This window comes from Sus scrofa, chromosome 14 (genome assembly GCF_000003025.6).
Source record: "Sus scrofa isolate TJ Tabasco breed Duroc chromosome 14, Sscrofa11.1, whole genome shotgun sequence".
Classification (NCBI taxonomy): Eukaryota; Metazoa; Chordata; class Mammalia; order Artiodactyla; family Suidae; genus Sus; species Sus scrofa.
In genome coordinates, this window is record NC_010456.5 from 101,579,983 (window position 1) to 101,595,497 (window position 15,515).

General features: G+C 36.9%; 1 protein-coding gene across 14 annotated transcripts in view; it reads left to right on the forward strand.

Annotated features, from left to right (window-relative positions):
* KIF20B (kinesin family member 20B) overlaps positions 1 to 14,721 on the forward strand; it is an 82,019-nt gene extending 67,298 nt beyond the window's left edge. For 8 of the 14 annotated variants that reach the window (XM_005671270.3, XM_021072618.1, XM_013983541.2 and 5 more), the window contains 8 exons: positions 448 to 624; positions 2,531 to 2,641; positions 5,181 to 5,378; positions 6,680 to 6,748; positions 8,430 to 8,531; positions 9,222 to 9,372; positions 12,947 to 13,089; positions 14,472 to 14,721. In XM_005671270.3, the coding sequence (XP_005671327.1) occupies positions 448 to 624; positions 2,531 to 2,641; positions 5,181 to 5,378; positions 6,680 to 6,748; positions 8,430 to 8,531; positions 9,222 to 9,372; positions 12,947 to 13,089; positions 14,472 to 14,549 (1,029 nt within the window). In that variant the 3' untranslated portion in view covers positions 14,550 to 14,721. The remainder of the gene's footprint in view (positions 1 to 447; positions 625 to 2,530; positions 2,642 to 5,180; positions 5,379 to 6,679; positions 6,749 to 8,429; positions 8,532 to 9,221; positions 9,373 to 12,946; positions 13,090 to 14,471) is intronic. The other 6 variants (XM_005671272.3, XM_021072620.1, XM_001928931.5 and 3 more) reach the window with 3 other exon arrangements.

Below are 15,515 nucleotides of genomic sequence, written 5' to 3' on the forward strand. Positions count from 1 at the left end.
ATTTTCTTTAATTTACCACTATTTCATGATATTTGAATCCAGTGAAAATGGTATTTTTAATTTTGATTTCCCTGTTGTTTGTTGCTATTGGTTTTGTCTTATTATAACTTTACCATCTAATTTTGCAAATATTGAGGGAAATGTTAGAATTAGTTTAAAAGCTGTGATCGTTTATTGAAAGAAATGTCCAATAAGCTTTTTTTTTTCTTTTTCTTTTTCTTTTTTTTTTAAAGTGAGCTATGGGGTAGGATAAATTCAGTATGTGGACATTTAAGATATGTAAAGACATTATGTATTTTGTTTTATAAGTAAATATTTTCTCTTGACTACATAATTTATTACCTTGTTCATGGTCTTATTATTGTGTTATTTATAATAATTTCAAAAAATTATTAGATTCAAAATGTACAAAGGTTTACTTTAACATTTTCTTTGTATTCTGTTTAGGAAATACTTAAAGAACAGCTGGCCAAGAAAGATGGTAGCCTCCAACAGTGGCGAGAAGAACGAGATCAACTGGTTGCAGCTTTAGAAATACAGCTGAAAACACTGATCTCCAGTAACGCACAGAAAGATAATGAAATTGAGCAACTAAAAAAGATCACATCAGAGGCTTCTAAAACAGTCAGTAGAATCTTTTTTTTTTTTTTTAAGATTCTTCTCACTTTATTTATTAATTTATTTTGGTCTTTTTGCCTTTTCTAGGGCCGCTCCCACAGTATATGGAGGTTCCCAGGCTAAGGGTCCAATCGGAGCTGTAGCTGCTGGTCTACGCCAGAGCCACAGCAACACCAGATCCAAGCCGAGTCTGCGACCTATACACCACAGCTCAAGGCAACGCTGGATCCTTAACCCACTGAGCGAGGCCAGGGATCGAACCTGCAACCTCGTGGTTCCTAGTCAGATTCTTTAACCACTGAGCCACGACGGGAACTCCAGTCAGTAGAATCTTGTTCTTTCTTTGCCTTTTAAAATATAGAACAATTTAAAAATTCTTTGATTATTCTTAATAAAAATGTAAGTAGATCAGTGGGAAGTCATAGTTTGAAAAGATTATTTGGATGTTTGGCATGAATTTTGAGTTTTTCAGAGTTATGATAGTTGACTCATCAATGACTAATTGAGAAATAGTACTTTCTCCAATATCTTGGTCGTTATCTCTCAGGTAGAGTAATTAGAAAATAAACTACTGGTGATTTAGTCTCTGGCTTTAATATGTGGAAATGTGACTCAGCCTGAACTCTTGGTGATATTTAAATACTTGAGTCCATCCTAAATTTATGATAAAGAGAAATTGTTTTTGAGAATAGTGGTGAGATATGAATCATTCAGGAGTTACTTTTGTAATATTACCTTGGGGCTCAGGACCATGGATGAAGAGAGTATTGCATTTCACAGATAGCTATTTCCCAGGTAAATTGAATCAGGGTACATCTGAAGATAGTCTTTCCAGAGTAAATGATCTGATTTTAAAATCTGTTGTTGTAAAGCCTTCAGACTATTGGAAAATAAATGTGTGTATCTGTCTCTTATATCAAAAGAATTCATGATTGTAAGAGAAAGATTATTTGCTCAAAAAAGATGTATTAACATGTATAAATTGTACAGAATAGAAAGTTAGAGAAACTAGGTATTAGCTGCTGTCTGTGTGGTTTGGGGACCTTTGGGAAAATTACTTAACATTTCTGAACTTTAGAACAGAGATGGTGATGTCTTCTTAATAGAATTGTGAGAATTAGTTGAACGAGTTTGTAGACCAGTTAGCACGGTTTTTATCATGGTAGAAGTCAGTACATGCTAGTTGCTTTCCCCACTGTGAATGCAGTAGAATCTTTTTTCATTTGACAGTTATGGGTAGGTAACATAAGAGATGCATTTGACTTTTGATTTTGATGGTAATGATAAGGTCCATGTTGGAATTTAATAAGTTTAAGAATGTAATCTGATATTTCTTTTTGGATCCCTCAAGTAGGGTTTAGGAATAGAACATACCCTATGACTGATTAAGTGGGATGAAGAGGGTGCTGCAGGAGAAGGTCTAGTTATCAGTATGGTTGTTTCTGTTCTAATGATATAGTTACATTCCTAAGACGCCTCTAATTTTTCAAAATTGTGTTATCAAAGTGATTTTAGGGGTTCAAAGTCTAACTCAGTACAGACCAGGGTCATGTCATTTAACATCTCTACGTCTCTCTTTCCTCATCTGAAAAGTAGAAATGATGATTCTTGCCAAATCTAACTCAGAATTGCAGAGAAAGTAACATGAGAGAATATGTGTAAAAGACCTTAAAGTTGAAAATAATCTTTCAAATTTCGCTTTAGATCAGACTCAGAAGAGGCTTGGAAGTTACCCAGCCTTTCCTAAGTCTCTGAGGATGAAAGAGAGGAGGAAGGAGAGTTGGTCATTGACGAAGTCTTATTACTTCCACTATTTAATCCACCAAAATCTTGATTTTATATTCTTTAGGTGAAGTACTTTAATGCATTTTCAGTTACAGTGGTTTATTGCTCTAATGTTTCCCTACTTTAGGAAAAACAAACCATGGATGTCCAGCCCAGACCTATGAGTTCAGTGGATCCTGGCAAGGTTGAAACTGAACCTCAATCAACAAGTTTGGAAATTTCCAGGAATGAAGTAGAGGTGGGTATTTGATAACACAGTCCACTTTTTATCCCTCTTTATCAGTGACCATTAATTATTAAATAACACTTGCAAGTACAATTTAATCGGTTGTTATAGATGCCTTGCTATACAATTACATGTGTTTGCTATTGGCTTTGGGAAGGAAAACTAAAAGTTTTTGAAGGGAGATGCAGTTCTTTTGAGGAATTTTGATCCCCAAATGATATTAATCTCCTCTCAAAATGATACTGATCTTAAACAACAGGTTTTTTAATAAAGCAAATTTGATCACCCACACCAGGAGCACATGGCAGGTGTGGCAGCCAGCAACACCTCCCTCTTCTGCTGGGAAGCAGCCCAGGAGCCCTCTGTACCCTGTCTCCACCCCTGTTGCACTGTGTAAACCCAAAGGTATATTAAACTCTCAAACCTGAAAAAAAAAAAAAATGATCATCAGAAATAGGAAATCCTGGAGTTCCCATCATGGTGCGGCAGAAACGAATTTGACTAGGATCCATCAGGATGTAGGTTTGCTCCCTGGCCTTGCTCAGTGGGTTAAGGATCTGGTGTTGCCATTAGCTGTGGTGTAGGTCACAGATGCAGCTGGGATCTGGTGTTGCTGTGGCTCTGGCGCAGGCTGGCAGCTACAGCTCAGATTTGACCCCTAACCCGGGAACCTTCACATGCTGCAAATGTGGCCCTAAAAAACCAAAAAAAAAAAAAAAAAATCCACAAAAGGTAAATATGTGTTGACTATTTTCTCTCATAAGTGGTCCCTTTAGTAAGCATTCTAGTAAATAGTATTTTTTTTTTTTTTTTTGGAAATTTTACCCTTTTAATAACTTTGTCACCAGCTCCCTTATTGCACAACTGGTTAAGGATCTTGCATTGTCACTGCTCTGGCTTGGGTTGCTGCTGTGGTGTGGGTTTGATCTCTGGCCCAGGAACATGCTGTGGGTTCAGCCAAAAAAATTAAGTAGGTACTAAGAGAAGTAAGTCAGACAAAGAAGAACATCGTATTAAATCACATATATGTGGAATCCAAAAAAATGGTACAAATGAATTTATAAAAAAAATAAAAATAACTATCACCAAATTCCAATAACTCATAATGAATTTCCTTAATTTGTGGTGGGCTTGGAGTTCTGTGACTCTGTTGGATAACATAGAGTTTCTCAGATTGCATATGAAATAGATAAAAATTCTGTGTCACTTTTCAAAAATAAAATCTTAAAATACCTATTTTAAAAACGCATTTATGGAGTTCCCTTCATGGCGCAGCAGAAACGAATCCGACTAGAAACTGTGAGGTTGCGGGTTCAATCTTTGGCCTGCTCAGTGGGTTAAAGGATCTAGCGTTTCTGTGAGCTGTGGTGTAGGTTGCAGATGCAACTTGGATCTAATGTTGCTGTGGCTGTGGTGTAGGCCAGCAGCTGTAGCTCCAATTCAACCCCTAGCCTGGGAACCTCCATATGCTATGGGTACTGCCCTAAAAAGCAAAAATTAAAGAAACCTGCATTTATTTGGAACATTTCTTTGTTGGGGATCTTACTGAGCATTGAGGATAAAGTCACAATCACCATCCTCAAGGAGTAAGAAATCTAGTAAGACAGCTGTTTAATGCCTACCTTGTTTGACCTACGGACAAAGTGTTATTAAGAGAGTACTAAGAAGGAACACTGACTGAGGAAGAAAGAATGAATTTTGCCGGAGTGGTTTTGTGGACATGGATTAGAGAAGATGACATCATACTGGGATCTGAGGGCGAACAGGAGTTTTCCAAGTAGAGAATGAGAAGAGGAAGGGCGTTTTTAATCTGGGGAAATAACACAAGCCATTCCTACAAGGCTTCTTCAATCAAGTTTCAGAAGAGTCATGTTACTTCCACTCCATGCTATTGAACTTGGAAGGCATTAAGGCCAGCTTATATTCAAGGAAGGGGAATGAGATTTCATCTCTCAATGAGAAGAGTAGTAAAGAATTTGCAGTGCTCCACTCTGATGCAGTGGGTTAGGAATCTGACTGCAGAGGCTCAGGTTGCTGTGGAGGTATGGATTTGATCCCCAGCCTAGTGTACTGGGTCAAAGGATCTGGCATTACTATAACTGTGGCTCAGGCCACAGCTGTGGCTCAGATTCAATCCCTGGCCCAGGAACTTCCTTATGCCACGGATGATGGCCATTACAAAAAAAAGAATTTGCATCAAACGTTAGTTTAGCATAACTAGGTTCTCATTAAAAATCCTAGCTTCTCTCCTTTGAGATTTCTGATTTAGTAGGTTTGTAATCTTTTAAACAGTTTGTCTAGATTAATTCCTATGATGGTGCAAGTTTGGGAAATACTGATCTCTAAAGTTTCTCTCAGTTTTAACATACCATGTATAAACCTGGAGAAGATAGATATCTCAGTCTTTCTGTCTTTGCTGTGATGAATTTGACCCAGCAAACTTAATCTTTTCCAACTCATTGTCTTTAATAGGCTCCTGAGAGAATTTTTGGCAATTTAGAAATTCATGTTCTGCAAATAAGGTTTGTTTTCCTTTTGAATTCTGTTGTAGGATGGATCTGTAGTCCTTGACTCTTGTGAAGTGTCAACAGAAAATAACCGAACTAGTCGATTTCCAAAGCCTGAGTTAGAGATTCAGTTTACACCTTTACAGCCAAACAAAATGGCCGTGAAACACCCGGGTTGTACCACACCCGTGACGGTTAAGATTCCCAAGGCCCGGAAGAGGAAGAGTAATGAGATGGAGGAGGTAAATACTCAAATATTAAGTGGATTCAACAAACAAACATTATTATTATTAAGCTTAGTTGTAATATATAAACTCTGTTACATTGCCCTCCTGTTCATATGCACTGCTATTAGAGACCAAAATCATGATTTATTGTATATTTAATATACTTTAAGAATATTATTGTGGGGAGTTCCTGTTGTGGCGCAGTGGTTAACGAATCCGACTAGGAACCATGAGGTTGAGGGTTCGATCCCTGGCCTTGCTCAGTGGGTTAAGGATCTGGCGTTGCCGTGAGCTGTGGTGTAGGTTGCAGACGCAGCTCGGATCCCGCGTTGCTGTGGCTCTGGCGTAGGCCGGTGGCTACAGCTCCGATTCGACCCCTAGCCTGGGAACCTCCATATGTCACGAGAGCAGCCCGAGAAATGGCAAAAAGATTAAAAAAAAAAAAAAAAGAATATTATTGTGGTCCTCACACAAAAAGCTTATGGATTTAAAAATATATAATTTATTTCTTGTTTCAGTGAAGCTATGATATAGGCCAAATGATGGTGAATCATATTAGAGAACTATTTCAAGATAACAGTCCTATTCAGACTTAGTCACTTTCCTTTTAATGTAAGAGAAGGTTGGTAAAGAATTTAGAGAAGTTCCTGCTGTGGCACAGTGGCTTAAGAATCTGATTGCTGCAGCTGGATTGCTGAGGAGGCATGTAATCCCTGGCCTGGAGCAGTGAATTAAAAGGATCTGGTGTTGTTGCAGCTGTGGCTTGGAGTCCGTCCCTGGCTCAGGAATTTCCATATGCCAAGAATGTGGCAAAAAAAAAAAAAAAAAAACAGAGAAGAGAGGAACGTGAAGAGGAGGGAAATAAATAAGAGAAACTGAAATGGCTTACTTGCATGGATATAATCTTTGTCATTTAATGAAAAACTTTTGTCTCTATGGTCAGAGAAGGTTTTGGAAGAGAAATTCTTTTTCTGTGAGCCAGTATTAAAATCTGGGTCACTATTTAGTGACAAGCTAAAACTGATTTGCTTCTTCCTACTGCAGCTTTCTGATTGTGGGGTTACCAAACTTTCTGTCATATCCTAGCCATGCAGGTTTGGCAAGTCACATAAATTTAGATCCTCATTTTCCTCCTTTTGGGAATAAAGAATTAGATCTAATACATTTTAAATGCTTTGCTTTTGCTTCACATGTGGTAGATACATAATAAGTGGCATTATTTATTTTAAAAGAAATTATTTTAAGTTTAAAACTATAATTATAAATCTCTAGCACAATAACTTTTTCTCCAACTTATTTTTTTCACTCCTTTAAAGAATAGTATATTTTCAAGCTGGTGGAAGAGCAGAAATAGCATTAACCATACTCCTCAGGCTCTTTGTCAGGTAATACATTTGCTGAATGAATATTATTTAGCATATTCCCTGCTACATGTAGAACACCTTTAGAGATTGTTTTGGAGAGCCTTAATTAACTTTTATTCTAAATGTGTTTAGTTTACACTTAGTACATTTTAGATACCATTAAGATACACTTGACCCTTGAACAGCATGAGGGCTAGGTGCCAGCTACTATGCAGTGACAATCTTGTGTAAATGAAATTCAGCCCTCTGTATGTGAGGCTCCCCATCTGTGGATCTAGCCAGTTGCAGATCATGTAGTTATGTGGTATTTATTTAGTATTGAAAAAAATCAGTGGATAAATGGACTCACACATTTCAAACTTGTGTTGTTCAAGGATCAACTATATAGTAAGTAGTTTAATTTCATCATCATCTAACTAACCCTGTGTTGACCTTTTCTTGACTTATCTTTTTCAAGGGAAAAGGAAAAATTGGTGTACTCAGAGGGTTAAGATACAATTATTTTGTTCATTTTACTGTTGGTTTATACTCCCCATTTCAGAATAGATAACAGATTGTTGTAGATAAATCATGTAGAAACTTAACAGTTTTAACTGATTTTGCTAGCTCTTTATTACTGTAATAAACTGAGTGTTGTAAAGTCCTTAGGAAAATCATTTATATGATGCTGTATTCTAATCTGTTGAAAACTCCAAAGAGTTCTTTATGAACACAAGTATGATAGAGTTATAATCTTTTTTCCTTTGCTTCCCTCTGTTTCCCATCTGTCTTTCTCCTTTCAGGAAAGCTGCTGCTTATAATCCTTATAACCTTGTAATTTGACCTTTACGGTTCAGTCATGGTCTCAATGCTTCTCTTCTTGCTTTTTTTTTCCCCTTTTATGCTTATAATCTTTAGTACAACTAGGATTTGCATAAGTTCAGTGCAGTTAATATATTACAGAAGACTTTGTCTTAAGTAGGGATATGTGGAGAAGAGAGTATGATGTCATGCCTATTTAGTAGGGAAGATGAATACGTTTCTTTAACATTTTGTCTGTGCTTGTGATGAAGATTTTTGATTGTTTTTGTTTTCAGTGTTGCTAAATATCAATTAGAGGTAATGCACAGCATGATGTGGAAGTTGGGGAAAGAGTAGATAAATTGTGCTAAATTTTAAAGACTGGGATTTAAATAAAAGATGTTATCTTTCCACTGTTTTTTATTTAGCTAATATAATTTTATTATGATGTGTGCGAAAAATTCATAACTTCAGTCATTTTACAGTAAAAACATCTTAAATGATCATCCTGTGCACTTAAACTTGCATATATTATGTATCAATAGTATCTCAGTGAAGTCGGGAAAAAAATACCACCATTGGTCAGGCTTTCTTAACTTCAGCGCAGTGGACATTTTGGGGCCAGACATTTCTTTGTGTTAGAGACTACTATCCTGTTATATTGTAGGTTTTTTAGCAGTATTTCTGGCCTCTACCTACTAGTTACTGAGAAGCCTGCTCCTTATCCTCAGCAATGACAACCAAAAGTATCTCCAGACATTTGCCAATGTCCTCTGGAGTCAGAATTGCCCCCAGTTAAGAAACACTTTTTTGGTTTTTTTTTGTTTTCGTTCTTATTTCCCCCCCTCCCCCCGCCCTGAGTCTAGAGGGAGAAAGAAAATATTGTCAAGAAATTAATCAGTGTGAAATTCATTATTTTTAGGACTTTGTGAAATTTGAAAATAAGAAGAATGCGACACCCAGAACTAATTTGAAGTCCCCTATTTCTGAGCATGTAAATTCTTCTGTCAAAAAAGAGCAAAAGGTTTGTCTTTTAAAATTTGTCCAAAATTGACCATTTTCATAACTTATATTTACAAAGTAGAAGATCAAAATAAAGATTTCAGATTTAATTAGTAATTATCCAGAAATTGAGTTTTGTTCAGTTACAACTCATTTATCTTCCGTGTCTTATTCATCTGATTCAGCTTACAATATAACCTTTAGCATTTAGCAAGTAGCAGGTACCTCCTAATGTGCTCACCTCTGACTTAGCACTCTACCTGTCACACTCCTTTTACCATTCTCTGGCCCTTTCATTCCTCTTCTTGTGTGGTTTTTTGTTTGTTTGTTTGTTTGTCTTTTGTCCTTTTTAGGGCTGCACCCTCGGCATGTGGAGGTTCCCAGGCTAGGGGTCCAATTGGAGCTGTTGCTGCCAGCCTACACCAGAGCCACAGCAACACCAGATCCAAGCCTCCTCTGCAGCATACAGCTCATGGCAACGCTGGATCCTTAACCCACTGAGTGAGACCAGGTATCGAACCTACAACCTCATGGTTCCTAGTTGGATTCGTTTCTGCTGCCCCACGACGGGAACTCCTCCTTGTGTTCTTGATCCCAAGTTCTCTGCCTGAGAATTCATAACCTGTGTCTGGCCTCTTTAATTCAACTGTGGCTGTAACTGTTTCCTTCTGACATTCCTCATCAATAATAACAAAAAACGTTTGTTTATTAGGTTTCCACTCGCCCATCATCTAAGAAAACGTACTCCTTACGGAGTCAGGCATCCACAATCAGTATAAATGTGCCCACTAAGAAAAAAGAAGGAGCGCTACAGAAATTTGGAGACTTCTTACAACATTCTCCAACTATTCTTCAATCAAAAGGTTTGTAGAGTAGTAATTAAATGGCTTTGTATATTAGGTATATGGTGTTTTCTAATATCTGGTAGGTGTTTAAACTCAGTAACAGTGACTATTATATTTCAAATAGACATTGTCCTGTGTTAGGTACTGTGGAAGGAAGCATAAAAGGGTGGTAAGTCTTACAGCTCATGGCAGAGTAGGCTATTTAATGTAGTTATAGAGATGCCAGCAAACTTCTATAGTAGTATTGCAAGAAGAGAGCTATTTTGTTTTGGGCCATGGGAAGATTTTATAGAGGAGATGGGATTTAACCTGGATTTTGAAATGTTGGAAGATTATACCTCCTAGAGATAATCACTGTATATATTATGGCATATATTCTAGAGGTTTTTTCTTCTATGTGGATAAGCATTACCTAATCACATATATCAAAAACATTTCTATAAATATCTATTGTTTCGTTGCAACAAGTATAGTACCAGGAGAATGTAAGGAATGTGCAGGCAATTCCAGATCGCAGTATGCATCTGGCATGTAGAATGTGGAGAGATTATTGGGAGGAAGAGGGCAGAAAGGAGTGAGTTTTGGTGAGATGACCTGAGGGTTAGCAGTAGAGTCTACCACTAAGTTGATAGTCTCCACCGCTAATAGTCTCTCTAAATTGGAATCTAGAGGTTGGGAGAATGAGTAGGGGAAAGGACTAAAAGCAGAGGATAGTTGAATTGAGTCAAATTGATTGTGTAAAAATAGTTTCTTTAAAAACATACCGCAGAGATTCCCAAACTTTCTTGGTTCACAGTGCCCTTAATGTCTCAGTAATTTTTATCAATGTGTTCATGCACCCAAAGAAACACCTATAGTCCTATCTTTAGTACTTAAGACCAAACAACCACTGAAAATTCAGCTTCTGAAAATCTAGGTTGCCAAAATATGTCATCATCAAAGGGAAAGTAATGTGATGATACCCTTTTTGAAAGTGTGAACTACCCTGAGCTATTGAGTCTGTGTTTTTCTCAAAGATTTAAAATACTCCAGGAGTTCCTGTCATGGCTCAGTGGTTAACGAATCCGACTAGGAACCATGAGGTTGTGGGTTCGATCCCTGGCCTTGCTCAGTGGGTTAAGGACCCAGCATTGCCGTGAGCTGTGGTGTAGGTCGCAGACGAGGCTCGGATCCCACGTTGCTGTGGCTCTGGCGTAGAATGGTGGCTACAGCTCGTATTCAACCCCTAGCCTGGGAACCTCCGTATGCTGCGGGAGCGGCCCAAGAAATGGCAAAAAGACAAAAATTAAAAAATAATGACATAAATAAAAAAATATTCCAGGGTGCTCTTGTGAATTTGCTGTGGCATATCTTGGTGTATGGTTTGGGAATTTCAGACTTACCAGACCCATTTAGATATATTTTTTGAAAAATATATGCATTCATTGAAAGGTATAGTTTGTATAAGCATAGAAAATATCCAGAGAGACAAACAGAAAATTGTTAAGTATCTAAATTTGGAGAGTTGGGAATTGTTATTTTAGCTTCTTAGGTATTTTATTTAAATACTGACCACTGCTTATATATTAAAAATAAATACCTTTTTAAGGACTGGGAAGTACCCCACATGGTAACGAGTCCCTTATTTTGTTAATTCAGCTCCTTGACAGCTTCCCTACCTATATAGCTGGTGTGGATGTTTAAAAAAACTTAATTTCTAGGAATATAAAGTATCCCTGTTTTTGTAACTATAGTACATGTCTGTAAATCACTTGGAAGTACAGAGAAAAAAGAAGAAAATGGAGATTAGTTCTTAAAGTTCTGCTGCTCTGGCAATTACTATTAATCCATTACTCAGTATCACTGGTCTTGCAGTTTATCCCTTTTGTCTTCCTCCTGTCCATTTAGTACATGGAAGCCAAAGTGATCTTTTCAAATTGCAAATTGAATTATTTAAACTGTAATTTTGTATTTTCTTATTATCTTTTTCAGCTCTACAAGTGCAAAATATCTGTCTTTATTTCAGCTCTATAAGTGCAAAATGTCTGGTTTATATTCTCAGCTGCTTAGTATAGTGGCTGGCGCATTAGTAGTGAGGAGTCTGGAGCCTCCAGCCCCAAATCCTATATGTGGTTTATTTCAGGCTGACCATAGAAAAACAAAGGTTTTACTGATTAGGCCTCATGGTGAGAGCTGCCCTCCCCACATGAAATGCAGTTTCCAAAGGGAGTTAGTTAGGGACTTAGCTTTCCTGCTGGCCATATCCTCACAACATATCTGCATTCCTAGCCTGGATGCCTTCATTTGGATCCTCTTTATTGGGGGCCTTCGGTAGAGAATTTCCTCAGGCACCTCTGCCAAAGACCTTCTTACGATGGGAAAGAGGAGAGAATCTTGAAGACATTTTTCTCCACTCTGTTTTCCACTTCTAGCCAGTCCCCGCTGGTGTCCAGCCCCAAGTCCATAAAACAGTTGTTTGTGCTCACTTGGCAATGAGGTGACTCCAGCTTCTGTCCTGGTCCACCTGGTCCATCGTTGCATGGGAGGGAGTATGGAAGGGAGGTGGTAGTGGCACTTTATAAGGTTTAGCCTCTTGCTTACTCCACTGTAGTAAGTGGTTACAGACTTGATTGTAAACTCTGATTTTGACTTGTTTTAATTAGTTGCCCCAACATCTGGCAGCTCAGCTCTGAGGCTCAGTTCAGCCCTTGACAAATAGACCCTCAATTCAGCATATTTCTTTAAATGTGTTTATTTTATTTTATTTTATTTTATTTTATTTTATTTTATTTTATTTTATTTTATGTTATTTTATTTGCCACTTCCATGGCACGTATAAGTTCCTGGGCCATGGATTGAGCCCAAACTGTTGGAATGACAACACTGGGTCCTTAACCTACCACACCACAAGGGAACTCCCTTAAATGTGTTTTCTATATTTAAAAATATATATGGTTGATACCATATGTATATGCATTTTACATCCAGGAGTTTTTCCAAATGGAAGTAAATTTTCAGTTAAAATCAGTATGTGTCTCTTAAAAAAATATATGCAAAGTAAAAACTTAAAAAATTCTTATTCTGCTTCCCAGAAGCAGTCAACTGTTAACAGTTTGGTTTCCATCTTTTACTCTAATGTGTGTGCTCGCACACATGTGCATATATTAAACTAGAAGTAAAAGGCTCACAATGAACAAGTTACTTTCACTTAATATTCATTGTGGACATATTTACGTGTGAATACTGAACTAGCTCTGCCACCTGATTGTTAATGCTGCAAAGTGCACTATATGTGTATCCTGCTCCTTTCCTTAATGTAGCATAAACCTCTTCCAAGTCATTAAAAACTTCTGGGTTTTATTGGTTGTACTGTAATTTACTAAATCTTTTCTGTGTTGAACATTAGTGAAATATTTTATTTATTTGTCTTTTTGTTTTTGCTGTTGATCATCATTTCATGAGTTTATTAGGCATTAATTTTTTTCCTTCTGAGTTTTTTGTTCATATCCTTTAAGCATTTATATAAATTGTAGTGCTTTATAATATGGTTCTTATTAGGATTTCAAACCTGAATTAAAAAATTATTTCAGGATTTAATGTATTTTTTTCATAGCAAAGAAGATAATTGAAACAATGAGCTCTTCAAAGCTCTCAAATGTAGAAGTAAGTAAAGAAACTGTGTCTCGACCAAAACGAGCCAAACGGAAATTGTATACAAGTGAAATTTCTTCGCCTATTGATATATCTGGCCAGGTGGTAAGCTATTTCAGTTGTCCTAAAAGTAAAATTGTTCATTTTCTTTTTAATTGTGAAGTATTCATAATAATTTGAATCTTAAAATGGTTTGAGTTTTTAATTCTGTAGATCAGATATTTTAAAACATGGTTTAAATGTTACTTTTGGACTTAGATATGTAAGTTTATAATAATTGAATAAAAATGCTGCATTAGTGTGTATATTTGTATATGCATCTGCATTTGTAAACTCATCAGAGGAATTTTAATTCCATCAGTAAAATTATCACTGTTTAATAGGTTATTGGTTTTTAACGTCTCTTTTTCTTATCTTTATTACAAGAGTTGTACAAATCTGGGCCTGAGTCTGCCTGAGAAATACAGAGTAGATATTCAGTCATTTCCTCCCACTTTTCCTCTAAGGCTTCTAGGTTCTCTTAAGAAGAGACTAGTTTGTCACCCCAACTCTATGACTCATTCTCCTCACTCAGAACAGGCTGTGCTATTACAGGGAAAGTTCTAATTTTCTATCATGGTTGCTTTTGCCAGTGGATGAAAGTGAATATGGAAAAGTAATTAAAGGAAAAGCCTTCAATAGGAAGTGGCCAAGAAAAATCAGGGGAGAGACCTTTTGCAACGGTAGCTATCAGATGTAAGATAGACACTTGAAGCAAGTAGTAAGGATTAAGGTTGTTATTAGAACACGCTTTTGGAAGTACTATTCCCTTGGTTACTTTTTTCCATCTATCTGATAAATATATAATGACTGAAATTATTTCTCGGTTGCAAAATAATGCTCTAAGTTGTATACTTGTTACTGCAAAAGATCATTTTTTTTTTTTTTTTTGTCTTTCTATCTTTTTTAGGGCCTCACCCGAGGCCTATGGAGGTTCCCAGGCTAGGGGTCCAATCAGAGCTGTAGCCGCCAGCCTAGGCCAGGGCCACAGCAACGCAAGATCCGATCTGTGACACCACAGCTCATGGCAACACTGGATCCTTAACCCACTGAGCGGGGTCAGGGATTGAACCTGCGTCCTCGTAGATGCCAGTCAGGTTCGTTAACCACTGAGCCATGATGGGAACTCCCAAAAGATCATTTCTTAAAAATGATTTGAGGCACTTGTCTCCAAATATTTTAGTAATTATTTCAAGCTAAGTATGTCCCTGAATTCAACAAAAAGTGTAGATTATTATAATTCCAGAATTATTAGTGTTTAAAGAATCTTTTATAAAATCTACTTTAGGCATGATTTTTTGTAGAAGATATATACGTGCAGTCTAGAAGGACAAGACAATACTGTAATATATTTATTATTTCAACGATTAAGAAAATGAACACATTAAGTATAAGTAAGCTTTTGGTTTTATTTTCATTTATAAAAATTATGAAATTGTTAATTTCAGATTTTGATGGACCATAAAGTGAAAGAAAGTGATCATCAGATTCTGAAACGACGACTTCGAACTAAAACAGCCAAATAAATCACTTATAGAGAATGGTTTAATATATTTTATATTCATAATCATTGTAACTTGCATCCCTGACTTTTTAAAGTTAATTGTATATACTGTGATACGTAAAATCCCTTTGTATATACATTGCTATTTTATAATAGTATAATTTTAATTCAATAAAGAAACTGTCAGCAATAAATTTACTTATCTACTTTTCTAAGGCTTTTAAATAATAGCTTCTTTTCTAACTGTATGTATTTTTCCATTATCCCAGACATGGGACTAGTGAGTATCTGAGGAAAGATGCTGTTATTTTTGTTTGTTTTTCTATACATAGATGTTATAGGACAGAAATTTGGTTTACTTATATTTAACAGTATTTTAGGAATTGTTTTAGTGTGTCTGTTAGGCAATACAGGTGAATTTACGTACCTGTTTTATAGCTAAGATTCAGGGAGTAAGTGTATACACGTTTCCTAGTTGCTAAATTTTTATGTACATAATTTAGAAAAGATTTCTGGTCTTTAATTAGAATGTCTTTGATTTTTAAATAATTGAATAGAGTTGGCTTTCTGATATTTTATTTTTGCTTTTTTAGGGCCACACCCAAAAAAGGGCCCATGTGGAAGTTCCCAGGCTAGGGGTTGAATTGAAAGTGTAGCCGCTGGCCTACACCACAGCCACAGCAACGTGGGACCCTGACCCACTAAGGGAGGCAGGGATCGGCACATCCTCATGGATACTAGTTGGATTCATTGCCACTATGCTACCTACCATGGTAACTCTGGCTTTCTGATATTTTAGAACAGATGCTAGAATCAGAAAGTTAGGAGTTCCTATCGTGGCACAGCAGAAATGAATCCGACCAGGAACCATGAGGTTGTGGGTTCAATCCCTGGCCTCGCTACACCACCCCTGCCATGAGCTGTGGTGTAGGTCACAGACTCGGCTTGGATCTGGCCGGCAGCTGTAGCTCCAATTGGACCCCTAGCC